This window comes from Lycorma delicatula, chromosome 2, assembly GCF_047948215.1.
Source record: "Lycorma delicatula isolate Av1 chromosome 2, ASM4794821v1, whole genome shotgun sequence".
NCBI classification, from domain to species: Eukaryota; Metazoa; Arthropoda; class Insecta; order Hemiptera; family Fulgoridae; genus Lycorma; species Lycorma delicatula.
This window is the reverse complement of record NC_134456.1, coordinates 215830530-215847149: the sequence shown is the minus strand read 5'-3', so window position 1 is coordinate 215847149 and position 16620 is coordinate 215830530. Positions and strand designations below refer to the sequence as shown.

General features: G+C 35.5%; 2 protein-coding genes across 2 annotated transcripts in view; both read left to right on the top strand.

The window, feature by feature from the left end:
- Window positions 1-375, top strand: part of LOC142320060 (uncharacterized) — a 40222-nt gene extending 39847 nt beyond the window's left edge. Inside the window, exon 8 of the mRNA XM_075357737.1 lies at window positions 363-375. Within this exon, the coding sequence (XP_075213852.1) occupies window positions 363-375 (13 nt within the window). The remainder of the gene's footprint in view (window positions 1-362) is intronic.
- A 14828-nt stretch (window positions 376-15203) lies between these two features.
- On the top strand, window positions 15204-15881 carry LOC142320059 (uncharacterized). The gene has a single exon (XM_075357736.1). The coding sequence runs from the start codon at window positions 15204-15206 to the stop codon at window positions 15879-15881; it is 678 nt and encodes a 225-aa protein (XP_075213851.1).
- The last annotated feature ends 739 nt before the right edge of the window (window positions 15882-16620 follow it).

Here is a 16620-nt window from a genome sequence, read left to right as displayed (position 1 = left end):
AGATTTTAATTATATTTTCCCTTAATTTTTTTTTAAGCGTAATTTAATTTAAGACTAAGGGTGACAGAATAATTGTATTTGAAGATCTGTAATGCATGCAAAAAAACAATTCAAGAAATGGTACACACTTAGAGAAACATTAAAAAAACTTTTTTTGTCTATCAGTGTTATAACATCCATTTTTTCTCCTTTTTTTGTGTAGAGGATGTATGGTAGAGTGCCATTCTTGTGGGATTTCCAAATAATTTCTCTTAATAGATCATCAATTAATCATCATAATTTTATAAGTTGCACAGTTATTGAGTCCCCCCCCCCCCAGATGCTTCATTATTTTTTTTAGAGATTGATTATATGTTGTTTAGTTGGGAAAGTTAGATTTTCTTTAGTTATAAATCTTTTTTTTATATTATCCAAAAATAATAAAAAATTTCTATTTGTTTTCATTTTTATTTATATAATTTTTCTCAGAATTAAATTCTCTTCAAAGTTAAGTAGAATTTTTTTTATTGGTAAATAACAAAGTTACTTTATTCCAAACCTAAAAAAGTATATTTTCCAACAAAACATTTTGTGTTTTTCTTAAAACCTAAGTGAGAGAGAGGTCTGGGACCATTTTTATTTTATTTTTTACATCAAAAACTATAATAAGCACCAAATTTACCCCTTGATTTATAGCCTAGAATTTTAGTACCGTTTAATTTCACAGAGGAAGCAGAAAGCTGGGCTAAATATTTTGCGAGCCAGAAGTTGCTAACAACCTCTTTTCCGACCTATGTTTATATGAATTTTTTTTATATTGGCTATAGAATCATCTCCCGAGAGATTGCCATGAAATCTGTAATAACTATATATATATTTTTTTATTTTTCAAACATATTTACTGCTCTATCAAATGAAGCAATTTAAGCTATTATAATATTGAAAACACCAGACATTTGTCAGAATAATAAGGTAAAAAAAAAGATTAACATAGAACACAAGTAATTAAGTTTTATAATACATTTTTTCAAAGTAGTTTCCTTCTGTTACTACACCCTCTTGTCAGTTTCTATAAAGCTGGAAACATTCGTAGGATCCATTTTGAGATGCACCCAGATTCTTCATCGCATCAGTCATCATGTAATCAACATATTTGTATTTTTCTCCTTCGGAGCATTTTTAAGCAAGGAAACAAATAACAAATAAGCTGGTGCAAACTCAGAAAATTATGATAAATGCTCCAGAGTTCATGCATAGTCTTATGCCAGGTATTATGATGACCATGGGTATGTACTGTTGCATTGTCATGCAAAAGAAAACAATTCTTTATTTACTACTCTTCAAGTTGATTCTTCCTAACTCTCTTCTGTAAACAAAAAAGCATAATTAAGTAGATTTCCTTGTTGGTATTGTTCACTTCAAATTCAGGAATGTATTTGTATTTGAACGATATTCTGCAAATCAAAAAAATTTCAACAACTTACTCCTATCTGAATGATATTTCTATGATTGTGATTATGTTGATGTACACTGTTTACAACAGGTGTTTTGTCTATGGGTCATACAAAAAAAAAATTTTTCCTGTTATGATCTTGATAAGTCATTCTGCGGTGGGGCTCCTGCCATTGACATGTGGGATATTTTCTAATTTGCAGATAACATTTTTGGAATGATGTGTTGACAAATCGCTCACTCCTTTCAATAACGTCATATCTCAAAATTTGTCATTTTTCAGAAGAGCGATTTTAAAGTTTCAAAATAGAATAAAACTTATTAAAAATAAATTTTGAGCAAACAATTGACCATTTTCATATGCAGCAAAACAGTGTAGTTATGCCCTGATTTTTTTCCCCTTTTTGAAGAAGAAGATGTTAAAAAAATTTAAATTTTAAAAAACACCTTTTGATTTATGACGTTCTTCATCTAAATTAAATGAATGGTGCTTGGAGTAAGTCAAAATATGTCGTTATTGTCACTTAAAAAGAACAATTTCGAAGTCTGGCATTGAAGTAACTTGAACGACGTCGTTGTTGCAAGGATAATTATATTTCAGAGAGGCAGTTGGAAATTACTAAGCAAAGAATAGATTATAACTTTGTTGATTATGCTGCTAACGGAGTTCGACATGCAGGATGGGAAAGGATGACCAGATTCTCCGTACAAGTGTTTATTTAACATAAAGCACTTTCAAGGCACTAAGGCCTCATCTTCAGGGCTCAGGGATGAGTGACAGCGGAGTACAGGCCGAGAAGTGAAGGTAAAGGTGACCTCGCTTAGCATTAAATAAACACTTGTACGGAGAATCTGGTCATCTTTTCACATCCTGCGTAGATTATAACTTTTATTATATCTACCTCATGGGATGAAATAGAAAGGATGTGGGAAAGGCACAGGTTTCTATTTATTCTGATAAAACTTTGGTAGAGATAAATCTTTTATTTTCTTAGAACAATACCAGATGCACTCGGGAAAAAATTACAAATCTAGTACATGGACAATACAACAAAGTACAAAAGTATAAACTACATTGTTATAGAAATATAAAACTTATAATATTGAATAATACTGAAATAAACAGGTGTAGGTTCAAGTTCAAAGATTTTCATAGAACCTTTTGTAAACTTTTGGAATTAAATTCTTTTCAATGAGTGCCATTAGGTCTGTTTTTTTGGCATCAGAAATCTTAACTCTTTCAGTGAAGGCAGGTTGTAACGTGACATTGAAAGGCTTATTTTTCCTGATAATAACAGCCTCCATAAAGTCTGACTCCTCAAACGAAATCTTATAAAAAAGTGAATTCGGATAATTGTATTGAACTCGCATAACTTTTATTTCTGTAAATTTAACAGGCTCATTTTTTGTATTTTTGATGATACGCACAGGTCCAATATCAGACGCTAAACGTTTCAAATCAAAAAAGTCTTCATAGGATAGTTCATTAACATAAAATGGTTCACCAGTTCTTCTTGCTGTTCTGATCAAAGAAATGATACCTTCGGGGGTATAAATTGGGCCACTTTTAAGGGCTTGCTTAATTTTCCTCTCAATCAAAGAGTGGACAGAATCATCTTCATTTTGTGTATGCCCTTTGATAAGAAATTTGTGAGTGATTGAGTTAAGGCCGTATTTACGGAGAGCATAAATATAGGCGGCTAACATGAACTGATTCTTTTGCTGACCGCTACAATTATCCGAATAAAAAATTGCATCCTTATATATTCCAATATTCTTCTCTATATATTTTAGAACACACGAACCTAGTTCATTTGCTCCACGGTGCCCGTTTGATTCATCCCAAACATAACATTCGGTTGTTTTTTTATGAAGATCGCAAATTGTGAAGTTTAGGACATTCAATTTGGAAGAATAATAAAAGGCAGAACAATCGCCTTTTGGCAATGGCATGACAGCTTGTAAATCGTAAACTGATAATAAGGCTTTACCCATTAGTGTCTGCTTGTCATTTTCCTTCTCTTTCCTTGATAGCTCTTTTTCTACCAAGTGCTGATCATACTTTGCCTTCAAATTAGCTTTCTCGGCCTCTGGCGCATTCTCATAAGCAACACATGTTTCGCATTGATCTTTTTTGGGCTGGAAAAAACTTAAATTGAAGTCGTTAGTGAAAACATGATAGAAGTATTTGAAATTACAGGACACAACGTTATCTTTTTTGCAATCGTTCAGGTAGTCCGAGTAAATGCCAGTTATGGTTCTGCCCCCTTCAATGTAATGCTTCGTAGTATTTCTGCGTGTGTAGTGACTCTCGATTTTAGGAATTCTGTTTATATGTTCTATGATTCTTGTTCTGATTGCTTCGTCCATCTTGGGCTGATTGCCATGCTTTCCTCGTCTATCGTCAGCCATCACGGCACCGGCCACTTTATTTTTCTTCTCAAATACAGTGCGAATAGGACGGTCATTGATATCTAATGTATTTCTAAAAAACATCTTACAAACGCGAATGCGCCTGTCACCAATATTAAAATAGAACGCGGAATTATTATTCCTTCTGGGCCTTGTGCCCCCTTCACGTACATAACGATATTTAGGTTTAATTTCAGCAGTGCAGCTATTGATGAATTCCCTTTGTTTGGCAATATCCCCTAGGTTCCAATAAGAATCAAAAAGACTGTTCCTTTCTTCTTCAGTTATTTTTTCAGAACACTTTAATCGACATGTTTCTTTACATGGGGGTTTCATTTTTCTTTCTCCTCTTACTCGCTTTTCAGGTTTCTTTGAATGACTTTGGTACTCTTTTCCACTATTTCTAGCAACCTTCAGCACATTCCTCTTCCAACTGGATTCATTCCTTTTTCGTTTACATTTTTTAACTGGACTCAAAATTTCAACGGATGAACCTGGGGTTGTAGAAACGGAGGTCGACGTAGGGGTAGTAGTAACAGATAATTCAGGAGTTTGACCAGCAGTGCTGTTTGAAGACGCTGACTGCATGACATCTGGATCGGTGGCGGTTGGAGTTACCTTACAAAATTTACTGGTTAAGGTGTTTGGGGTACCACAACATAATGCTTGATGTCTTCTTGGCATTCATCTTCACTGCTACTTTCTTTGTCGACTAAAGGGTTATAATCTCTGTCTGCTTCAGAATCATCGAAATATTCATAATCACTGTCATCACTGAAATTCAATTGGTTGGCATTTTGCACTGTACTTGCGCTTGCATGAATGTTACCTTCCCTGCTCGTTTTCTTCAATCTTCTTCTGATGAGTCTGTAAAAAGAAAAGAAAGAAAAAAACAGTCACCCAGTAGCCGCAAAATTAAAGCCGACACAAAAAATTTGTATGAAATTAGGTAAGACAGTAAGCAAATAGAATCTCAAAATTACTCTTATTCTTATTTTTCTAATTCTAATTTTCTTACCTACACAACTGTCGGATGAATTGCCACATGATACATCTACTTGAGACTCCATAGCAGTATTAAGTGCTAACTTTAACAACCTTCGAGAAGTCATAATGTTCAAACTGAAAAAGAAGAAATTTAAACGAAAGAATTACCAATTAATAATTACCCAGGCAGATGCTAAATAGCATAGACCGAAGAAAAGCCTTTTTTTTACCTCTACTGGCTTATTTATTCATAATTACAATGACTAGCAGGGTGACCCGTCTTAAGTTACTGTATGAAACGTGGTTGCAAGCGCTCCTATCATCATAGGATCTGCAGATGAAGGAAGTTAAGAGAAACCATAATGCAGTCCACGCAAACCACGTCCGAAGGGACAGACAGAAGGATGATGCAACCTGTCGTAACTTGTAAACATTGGATAGCTTCATTGACAATAATGACATAATCCGAAATGAAACTACACATTTTATTATGTAGGAGTCAAATTTTTGGTACAATAGTGTCATAGAACCAAATAATCCAAACGCCACATGGTCTAAGGGAAAAATTTTCATCGTCAAAACATCAAAAGTTGAAATAGTACAATCAACGTATCTCATTTACCATGCAAGAACGTCATAAATAAAAATAAAACATGGTAGGACGCCATTCGTTTTTCTTGCTATACTGACATAAAACAGAATAATATGTTCTTGCTTAAAAACTGAGGATACAAAATGCACTTACCTTGTGTACAATAATGTCGTATCACCAAATAATTCACTCTTGCACTAAATCTCACAGGTGAATACTGGCCAATGGTTCAACAGCAACTGAATTGTGACGGTCTTGAAAAGAACACATGTGAAGACAAATGAAAAGCAAAAACGACACTTTCGCTCTCTAGAGGCTGCATATTGAGTTACACCTATGACGATCTTACAAGAAAATACTTCTCCTTCCAGGCATTCTAGAAACAGTCATAACTAAAAATCGCTCATTTTTGAGATATGACGTTGTTGAAAGGAGTTAGCGAAATATGATGCAAGTTCAGACCATTATGTAGAATACTGGGATAACTTCAGACTACGGATGTTTTTTCCTTGACAGTTTTTTTTCTGTCATTTCAAACAACATTTTGACATGCTCAGTATTTTCATGGTAGATTGGAGTATCTGCTATGAATGTCATTTAAACAATAGTACAACCATCTTTTAAATACTTACAGAGATTGTAATCTGCTGTTTTCTTCATTACTGATTCACATATGCTTGTTCAAGCAGTCTTAATGTTCCTGGTGGTGATCTTTTTTTTATTTTAAGTAAAATACAGAATTTGATATGTGCGCTGTTCATTTGCTGACATTTTTCACTGTACATACATGATATAAAAAAAAAAAAAACAGCTTTAATATTGTTGTAAGCAAACCAGAAAACTTGTAATAGTTTTTTTTAAGACATGCTACCAACAGGAAAATCAAAAATTACCTTATTTCAATTGCTGTTATAAACTGTATGAAGCAATTCTTGGAATTTTTTTATTCTACTGTGTGTAGTTTTGTGAGAACAGCGAAATACTGATATAAACATTCCAAACATGTTATTAAAGTATATATATATATATATAAAATATTTTATATCTTATTATTTTTTATCTTATAGAATTTGTACTGATAAAATAAAAATACGTATTTTTTTATGAGTTTTACTTTTATGAGTTCATATCTGGAAATGAACAAAAAAAGTAATTTGAATGCTGTAATATACGAGGTGCGACAATAAAGTAATGAGACTGATGTGAAAAAATATGTTGCTTACCGTTTTAGTCATGTTTAGTGTTGTCTCCTTCAAAGTAGTTCCCCTCTGATTGCACACACTTATTCCAGTGCTTATGCCATTGATGGTAACATTTCTGGAACTCATCTTCTGTAATATCCTCCAAGACCCTCGTCACACCTTTTTGGACATCTTGTGTTGTTTGAAAATGGTGTCCCTTGACCGCCATTTTGACTCTTGGAAATAGAAAAAAGTCGCACGGAGTGATATCTGGTGAATAAGGTGGCTGTGGTAGTACTGAAATTTGTTTTGAGGTTAAAAATTGCTGTACTGACAGAGCAGTATGGGATGGCGCATTATCGTGATGCAGAATCCAATTATCAGCAATGTTAGCACGGACACGAAGAACTCGTTTACGAAGTCTTTCTAAAATTTCTTTGTAGAAATATCGGTAACTGTTTGTCCAGAAGGCACCCACTCTTTATGAACAATTCCCTTGGAATCGAAGAAGCACACAAGCATGCATTTCACTTTTGACTTGGACACATGCAAGCTTTTTTTGGTCTGGGTAATCCCTTTGAGCACCATTGCGAACTTTGGCGTTTTGTCTCTGGATCGTATTGAAAAAACCAACCTTCATCACCAGTGATAACATGGCTCAACAAATCTGGATTGATTTCCGTTTGCTCTAACAGATCGGCTGCCACATTTCTCCGTGTTTCTCGCTGTTGTTGTGGGAGATTTTAGGGGACCATTTTTGCACAAATCTTTCTCATACCAAGATCTTGTTAATATTAGACAAACTGTTTCTCGATTGATGTTGAGTTCTCTGCAATCATTTTCACGGATAATCTTTCAGATTGTACGATTTCACGCACCCTGGTCAAGTTGACATCTGTCCGTGAGGTTGATGGTCGTCCACTGCGGTCTTCATCTTCAACAATCGTTCTGCCTTCACTAAAAATATTATGCCACCGAAAAACTTGAGCTCTTGGCATAACCTCCTCTCCAAAAGCCTTCTGAAGCTTACCATAAGTTGTCGTCGTGTTTTCACCTGATTTAACGCAAAAAGAAATGGCATACCGTTGCGCAATATTTTGCGGTTTCATTTTTGTGACAAGAGACAAACACGTGTTCACTTATTACAGCACAACTCACGACTGAGCAATTGCATCAATGTGCCGCTTGGACTAGAAGTAGCTTATAGACCAAGGTCAAAGATGGTGTGCCTACGCAAGCTGCAGGGTTGCCACATCTTGCAAAGAAAAATCAGTCTTATTACTTTATTGTCGTATCTCGTATATCAGGAGTGTTAATAATGTAAGGGAACTTTAAATAACATCAGTAAGAAAAATGAAATTCAGCAAATGCCTCTTTCACCTTAAAATAATCTACTATTTAATATTACACCTAGAAACCATGGGGGAATGCAAATCAAAAATTAAATGGAAAGAATGGCAGTTGTAACACATCCTTTTAAAGGCATTAAAAATAAATTTTATCATAAAATAAAAACTTCAGGCTGTAACAATGTAATCAAAATGAGGCAACTTGATTTTTCACAGCTTGAAGTGACCTACATAATGGTACAAATTTTGAATTATATATTATCACCATAAACAACAAAAAATAAAAAGCAACCTCAATGCAAACATGAGTTAATAAAAAAAAACTTTTTGAATCCATGGATTCATCATCAGTTATTAAAATAATATACTATCTCTGGCAATTATTAATTTCATTGTTTGTTAAAACTGATAATGATTGGGGTAAATTTATTGCCAGAGATCGTATTTTAATAACTGATAATGAAGAAAAGTTCTTTTTATGTAGACTGATAAGTTTGCATTGAAGTTGCTTTTAATTTGTAAGTTTATGTTATTATTATTATACAGCTGTTTCAATCTTTTACAAGATGTAGCCTCTTCAAGTCTAGTTCGACAGGAGGCCTTCAACAGTTCCAGTTGGTTCCAGCCAACCTTCTAATGCCTCTGTCCCATCGGTCTGGTGGCCTGGCTCTTGGCCTTTGTCCACTCAGACTCCACTCAAGTACCGCCTTTGTCCACCTTCCATCACATCTTGTCGCGATGTGCCCTGCCCATCGCCATTTCAGAGCTTTCACTGTTTCCATTATAGTTATAGCTTTATTTATAGCGTATAATTCAGCGGTAAACACACTCGTAATACCAGGTAGACCAAACATCGCACAACCAACGGTATTGTTTTGTTTCAATTCATCAGTATATACCACCACGTCTGGGTTCATTTTGGAGAGAACACACTGAAACATTTTCTGAAAGACAGTAGGTAGTGTCGATTCTTTATTGTACATCGTAAGGTCAAACATAAAATTTATAAGGTTTATTCCCCACAGAGGATATGAGCACGGATACATTGGAAAGAATGACGGTGTGTCAACATTGATATGCAGCAGTAGACGTCGGGTACGGACACCTACAGGTGCAGTACAACGTGGATGGTCCTCATACCTTCCTAAATTAGGATTTCTAAGGACTGAGTCAAAAGCCGGGTGTGATTTAGCTGTCCTTTGAGGCAATCAAAATAAGATAATAAAAGCTGGTTCCATCTATCCTAAAGTGATGGCTCACCACAGTCTACAAGTAAGCTTGCGACAGGGCTTGATGTAAATGCACCTGTGGCAAGCCGAAGGAAAGCATGATGTACTGCATGTACTACATCATCAGCAAATTGTAGCACCTTTACCTTTTCACCTTGTACTGTTACTCTGGATCTAAATTGTTCTTTAACATCATTAATCGCTAGTTCTATGTAAAGATTAAAAAGTAACACAGATAGGGAACATCCTTGTCGGACTCCCTTTCTTATTACGGCTTCTTTCTTATGTTCTTCGATTATTACTGTTGCTGTTTGGTTCCTGTAAATGTTAGCAATCGTTCTTCTATCTCTGTAATTGAACCCTAATTTTTTTAAAATGCTGAACATTTTATTCCAGTCTACGTTATCGAATGTCTTTTCTAGGTCTATAAATGCCAAGTATGTCAGTTTGTTTTCCTTTAATCTTACTTCTACTATTAATCTGAGCGCTAAAATTGCTTCCCTTGTCCCTATATATTTCCTGAAACCAAATTATTGGTCTTCTCCTAACACTTCTACTCTCCTCTCAATTCTTCTGTACAGAATTATAGTTAAGATTTTTGATGCATGACACATTTATCTGCTCCTGCTTTCTGTGGTATCATGACTATAATACTCTTTTTGAAGTCTGACGAAACTACCCCTTTTTCGTAAATATTACACACCAGTTTGTATAATCTATCAATTGCTTCCTCACCTGCACTGCGCAGTAATTCTACAGGTATTCCGTCTATTCCAGGAGCCTTTCTGCCATTCAAATCTTTTAATGTTCTTTTAAATTCAGATCTCAGTATTGTTTCCCCTCTTTCATCTTCTTCTTCCTCTATAACACCATTTTCTAATTCATTTCCTCTGTATAACTCTTTAATATATTCCACCCACCTATTGACTTGGTCTTTTGTATTAGGTGTACCATCTTTGTTTAACACATTATTAGATTTTAATTTATGTACCCCAAAATTTTCCTTTATTTTCCTGTATGCTCAGTCTATAAAAAGATTGATCATTATTACAAAAAAAAAAATATTGTAACATTTAAAAACTACTGTAGTGACCCATTTTTCTTGTTTATTGATGATTAACGTGATGACTATAACAACACATGTCAAGTCTATTGACTTTTGAATGCGCATCATCATGCCCTTCTAAATAATTGTCATGATTTTTCTCTTCAAGAAAAATTGTTGTCAATACACATGAGAACTATTGTAGTATAAATATAAACATGTTTTACACCAAATTAATGTTCAATTTCAACAGTATGATAGTATAGAGGGTTTTAAATTTGGACGCTATAACATTATACAAAATGTATATTCAAAAATTTGCCATTAAATGTTTTTTTTAAATTTCTGTACAAACTCCCATGGCCTTGTAACTTGGTTGCCCAAAGGAATTAAGCACATATTAGGTCTCTTGAAAGAGATAGTAAGTAAGTGTCAACAAGTATTGCTCAATACCATCCAAAAGGATTTTTAATTTAAAAGTTGTTTAAAAAAATTTCCAGATTGTTGGGATACAGAAATAAGAAATATGAGTGAAAAATCACATATACAACCAGACAGCATAAAATTATTTTATTCTGTCTTTACGAGTAGAATTTTTGCTTTTGCATAACTAAATTTTATTTCTCTTATAACATCATATCAATAGATTAGCTTGCTACCTGTGCTTTAAAAGGTTTTCTAAGAAATTTGTACAAAAGATTGAGACCTTTTTACAACAAAACATTTGACTACCGGTTTGGCTTTCAAACAAATCATAGTACCATCCAACAGGTTCATCAAATTTTTCGTTCAGACAAAAAGTCTGCTCTGCTGGTTCTTCTTGATATCTGCCAAGCCGTAAGAAAAAGTGTAACACGCTAGCCTTTTTCAAATTAATCGACATCTACGTTTTCAGTTTTTTAACATTTCCAGTTCTTTTTTAAGTAATAGATATTTCAAGAACAATTTGAGACTGAATTATCTCTAGAATATTCCGTAACTGCAGGCACTGCTCAAGGAAGTGTATTCAACATGCACTTCCAATATGCTTGTTCTCACAACACTACAGTAGCATATTTTAAGCGATTTGCTTCTATTGTGTAAAAGTAATTCACAAGTTACCAGACATTTCCATCACAGCACCTTCAAGAAGAGTTAAACAACATTGAAATGTGGCAGAAGCTGTGGCAAATAAAAGTCTAATGAAAATTAAAAGTAATATTTTAGTTTCGCATTTTCAAAGCAGCAACTAAAGTGTTCACCAAAGCATTTTGGTGAATACCAAAATGCTTTGGTATTTATCTTGACAAAAGGCTCACATTTGGAAAAAAAGGAAAACTGAATACTAAATTTTGTCAAATGTACTGGATTCTAAATTGAAACTGAAAATTATCTCTGAACAAGGTTATTATTTACAAAGCCATCGAAAATCTGATCTGGACTTATGGCAGCTGGTTAATGGAAATATTATCAGAATCTAGCATAATTATGTTATGTATGCAATAGAAAGTTTTGCATATCACATATTTAACTTTGTACATTACAAATAACAATGTACATGATTCAAGATACCTATAGTTACAGAAGAAATCTCACTTTGTTAAACAAAACTCAACTGTCATCCAAATGTTCTGACCATTAATCTTTGACACTTATATCCAACTGAACTTTTATTAAAATTCAAGATCTTTAAGAAGTAAATACTTTTATGAGAAGTATGAAATAAATAAGAGTTAACTTTTGCTGTTGAGCTTTCTCCTTCAAGGCAGTTTAAACATTCATTCACCTCATTATTCATTGTCCTGAACAAACGGATTATAGGTATCTACTTGCATTAAAAAAAAAGTTTATACAGCTGTTATTTATTTCAACCACATTCTAAAATATGTTAATACGATTTAAAAAAAATAAACCACCACCACATCAATGTCATTTGGCACCAATGAGAAACAGCTGTGAGGTAGACTTATTTCCTTATTCAGTTACTGTCATGTCATAACTGCTTCATGTCGTATCTATATACCAGCGAGTACAGTTTGTTCTCGTAGTATAGTGATAACCTTGATGATGTTGAACACATGATCTTCATGTGTGTGAAGTAGACGAATCCTAGGCATTGTTGAGCGAACCACTGGGTTAGTCTAGTAGTGAATGTGTCTTCCCAAATCAGCTGATTTGGAAGTGCAGAGTTCCAGCGTTGAAATCCTAGTAAAGGCAGTTACTTTTACACGGATTTGAATACTAGATCGTGGATACCGGTTTTCTTTGGTGGTTGGGTTTCAATTAACCACGCATCTCAGATATGGTCTACCTGAGACTGTGCAAGACTACACTTCATATACACTCATACATATCCTCATTCATCTTCTGAAATAATACCTGATGATGATTCCTGTAGGCTAAACAGGTAAAAAAAAAAGAAAAGGTGTTGTTGAGTAGCCTATGGTGTAGGAAGTGAAAGGTGTTTTAGAGGTGTTATTTGTAATTTTGGTAATGTTAAGTGTTTGATTAAGTAAAATAAGTGTTTCTTAAGAATCGTACAAGTGGGTGTAATTTACTTTTGAGAATTAATGAGTAAATGAGTAATCAAATTTTCAGTGATGTACTTCAACTTTTATAGTGTTTTTAGGTTAGAGTGACCGGTTAGATTCGGCGGGATTGTTACTGTCAGTTTTGTAGTGTACAGCTGTGGCAATATTCTAAACAGGTATTGCCAACTGTAATATTTTATAAGTCTAAGGTGAGCTATAAGGGGAAATTCCTTCTTTTTTTCAGTTATCTCCGGACTCCCTGACTTCCCTCACATCATATCCAGATATAGGTTTATACATTTTCCAACTCCCGCTGCCACCCCCCAAATAGTGCAAGTGGATACTCAAATTGTCAGATTTTTTTGTGTAGAGTCAATTTCTGAACTCGGTTTGTTAAAAATAATTTTTTGTAAAAATTTATAAACATTTAAATTTTATGCAGCCACAGAATCAATTTCTAGCTGCTACGACGTTAAAGTGTTCTTCAGTGATGTCCAGGAAGACGTCTGATGACAAAAAAGAAGTCCAACCAATGGATGTTGCCTCTGGCAGTAAGGATACAGAGATGATAGAAAGATCAGGCTACATGTTAGGTTGAGTATGAGCAGTCGAGCAGAGCGGATGTGTTGTTTCTTTGCTCCATGTTTTTTTAGAATTTTAATTGGTTTTTCAGTTTGGACTATTGGAACTGTCGGTGAATATTAGTTCATGTGTTTTAAAGAAAATTGTGATTAAAGGATAACGAATTACTTTTTTATAACGTTTTTTCTAACGTTGACCTTATTGCCATAGGCATTAAGGAGTAGACTTGAGTGGCTGTTCTGTTTTCAAGATTCGACAAGTAACCAAATACAGTAATCAAGGACTTAAGAAATTTTCTTCAATCTTCATCGTGAGTATGTAAATTTTGTGGTGAGTCCAGAGACAGGAATATAAGGGGGAATGATTTTTTCTCAATAGATCTCTTCCTGTACTTCCTACTTCCTGTACTTCCTGTACTTCCTGTAAATCCCCTGGGATCTATCCGTCCCAGGTCCTTCCCGATCCCCCTTCTTTTGACTTCATTTTTGGGGGGATACATTTTCGGCCCCCCAAATTTTTGACCTCATTTTTGGCTTCATAAATTTTACCTATCCCCTCAAAAACACCCGTTCCCCCTTTTTTCGGAGCCCCGAAATCCCCCTTGTGGGAATCAAAATATTAGGAATTAAAGGGTAGAACATAGAGGTACTACTTAAAAATTTTAATGAGGGCTTGCCCTGGGGCTCTACTGGGGCTTGCCCTGTAGATTTTCAGACACAACCACGGTACTGGATTTCATGATTTTATCAACATGCAAGAAAAAGAACTGCAAGCTATCCTCAGTGGTCTCCAGAAACTGCTTGACTTTACTACACCCACCAAACGAACTACACAGGGGACACAAACTGAAGAACACACATGTTCAATATGCATAACATCCTAGATGAAAAACTGACTGATGCTGAACTAATCAGGTTAGCAAAAAAACACCAGCCAACAGACCTATCTGGAAATGTACAACTGCTGGCCAATGCAGTTTTGGCTGAGGGAGATGTCTGCACATTCAGAACTCTTGAATGTCGGCGGGGCTCGGTAAGTGTGGGTGCACAGCCCTGAGACATTAGACAAGAGGATATTATTGAAGAAGCTATCATCATGGGCAGGAAAGCTGATAAATTCTTAAAGGAAAATACAAGATTTTCTATAACCTGGAGGAAGGAGAAGAAAATACAGTATGCGGCATCTTAGGGACGATCAGGAAGGTGGTAGAGGATTCCCCATCACCGACTTTTGTTTTACCAGAAGGAAAAATCGGTATGGCCATAAAATGTATGTTAATATATACACTGAGAGGGAGAATTGGTAAAATAAAAATGGTGTTGTCACAGACAACGGCAAAAGCCCAAAGTGGACCTATTCAGAGCGTCAGGTTGACGACGCCAGCAGTTTCTGACAGTAGCACGCTAATAATAAGATCCGCAGGAAGATCATACGCTGACCTTCTTCGTACTGTAAAGCAATCTGTTACATGAAAAGAGTGCGGAGATGTCCTGGCATTACGTAACGGTGCTGATGAGCAATTAAGCATCCAGGTCAAGGGTCATACGAATGCGGAGGGTTTAAAAAATGTACTCAGAGACAGAACCGCAGACCTACAGATTGATTTAAAAACAAGAGGCAGTTGCAGGACTGTGGTCCAGCTCAGAGACTTTGACTGCGACACAACTGAGAATGAAATAAGAAATGCGGTGGCTCAAGTCATCAATGATAAGGATGAATTTTAAATATCATCGATAAGATCCGCTTACGGTAATATGCAAAATGCGTCACTTATCACAACACACAGAGCGGCAATGAAACTTATACAGGCGAGAATTTGTATATGATGGGTACTTTATAGAGTCCAGTTAAGAATCTTGATACTCACTGCTTTAGCTGCTGGGAGATGGGTCACTCCTCCTCTCAATGTAACAGGCCTGATCGCACTGGTCGTTGTTATAACTGTAGTGGACAAAGCCATAAGAAAAGAGACTGTACGAAGTCTTCAAGGTGCCTGAAATGTAATAAGGCTGGCATTGGACTGACAGAAGACCGACTGATGAAACTGATGCAACTCAATGCAAACCGTAGCGCCTTTGTGCATGACTTGGAGAATGGCCACATTGAGGAAAAAATTGACTTTCTAATGATTTTGAAACCTAATATGAGGACGGTGGCTGCCAACACTTGGGAGGCTGATAGGAATGCAGACACAGCTATTCTGAACGTATCAGGTCGGTATGCACAGATAGGTGTCTCTAGACATAATGGATTTGTTGCTGTGGAGTTGACTGAACATATGCTAATATCTGCATATATCTCCCCCAACTCGGGGATGGCAACGTTTTCTGAATTTATAGAATTTGAAGAATTTATAAGAGGACATCGCAAACCCATTATATTAACAGGCGATCTGAATTTTGAATGTTGTGAGCTGGATGGTATCTCGACAAGACGCGGATATGCCATGCCCAGTATGTTTGCAGCAGTAAGGCTCGTGGCATGTAACATGGATTGTGTCCACACATACATTGGACGGGGTCATGGCTCGATCGTTGACATAATGATGGACAAGAAAGTATAATTCCAACTGACTGGCGTGTGCAACATCTCGATTCCCCCGAGGGGAGAAGATCCCACCTCGTAGCGTGTCCGGTTGCTACACCACCCCCTCCATTCCTAGCCAGACATGTGCAACTGAAAAACTTGCTACTGACCACAATGCCATCACATTTTCTGAGACTTGCACACAGCCCGGATATACCAGAACCTCATAGAGAGAAAGCCGATAAAAATTTAACCAATGAAGAAAAATTCACTATTCCGTATCTCAGATTACAGCAAACATTCAATGCCCTAATAGATTACTTCTTGTTTAACTACTCTATCACAGAGAGAAAGGCTACAGAAATTTAACAAATGACAAGAAGCATTCACTTTAGCGTATCTCAGATTACACGTAACATTCAACAACCTTACAGATTACTTCTTCAACAACAACATTAACAGAGAGAGAAAGCCTATAAAAATTTAACAAATGAAGAAACATTCACTTTTCCGTAACAAGGATTACACCTAACATTCAACACTCTCAGAGATTACTTCTTCAATAACTACCATATCATTGAGAGAAAGCTGATAAAAATTTAACCAATGACTTTCAAGAAACATTCTCTCTTCCGTATCTCAGGTTACACTTAACATACAAGTGCCTAACAAATTACTTTGACAAAAACTACATTATCAGAAAAGGAAAGCCGATAAAAAATTGAAAAAATGAATTGAAACAATCATTCTTCCGTATCTTAGATTACACGTATCAT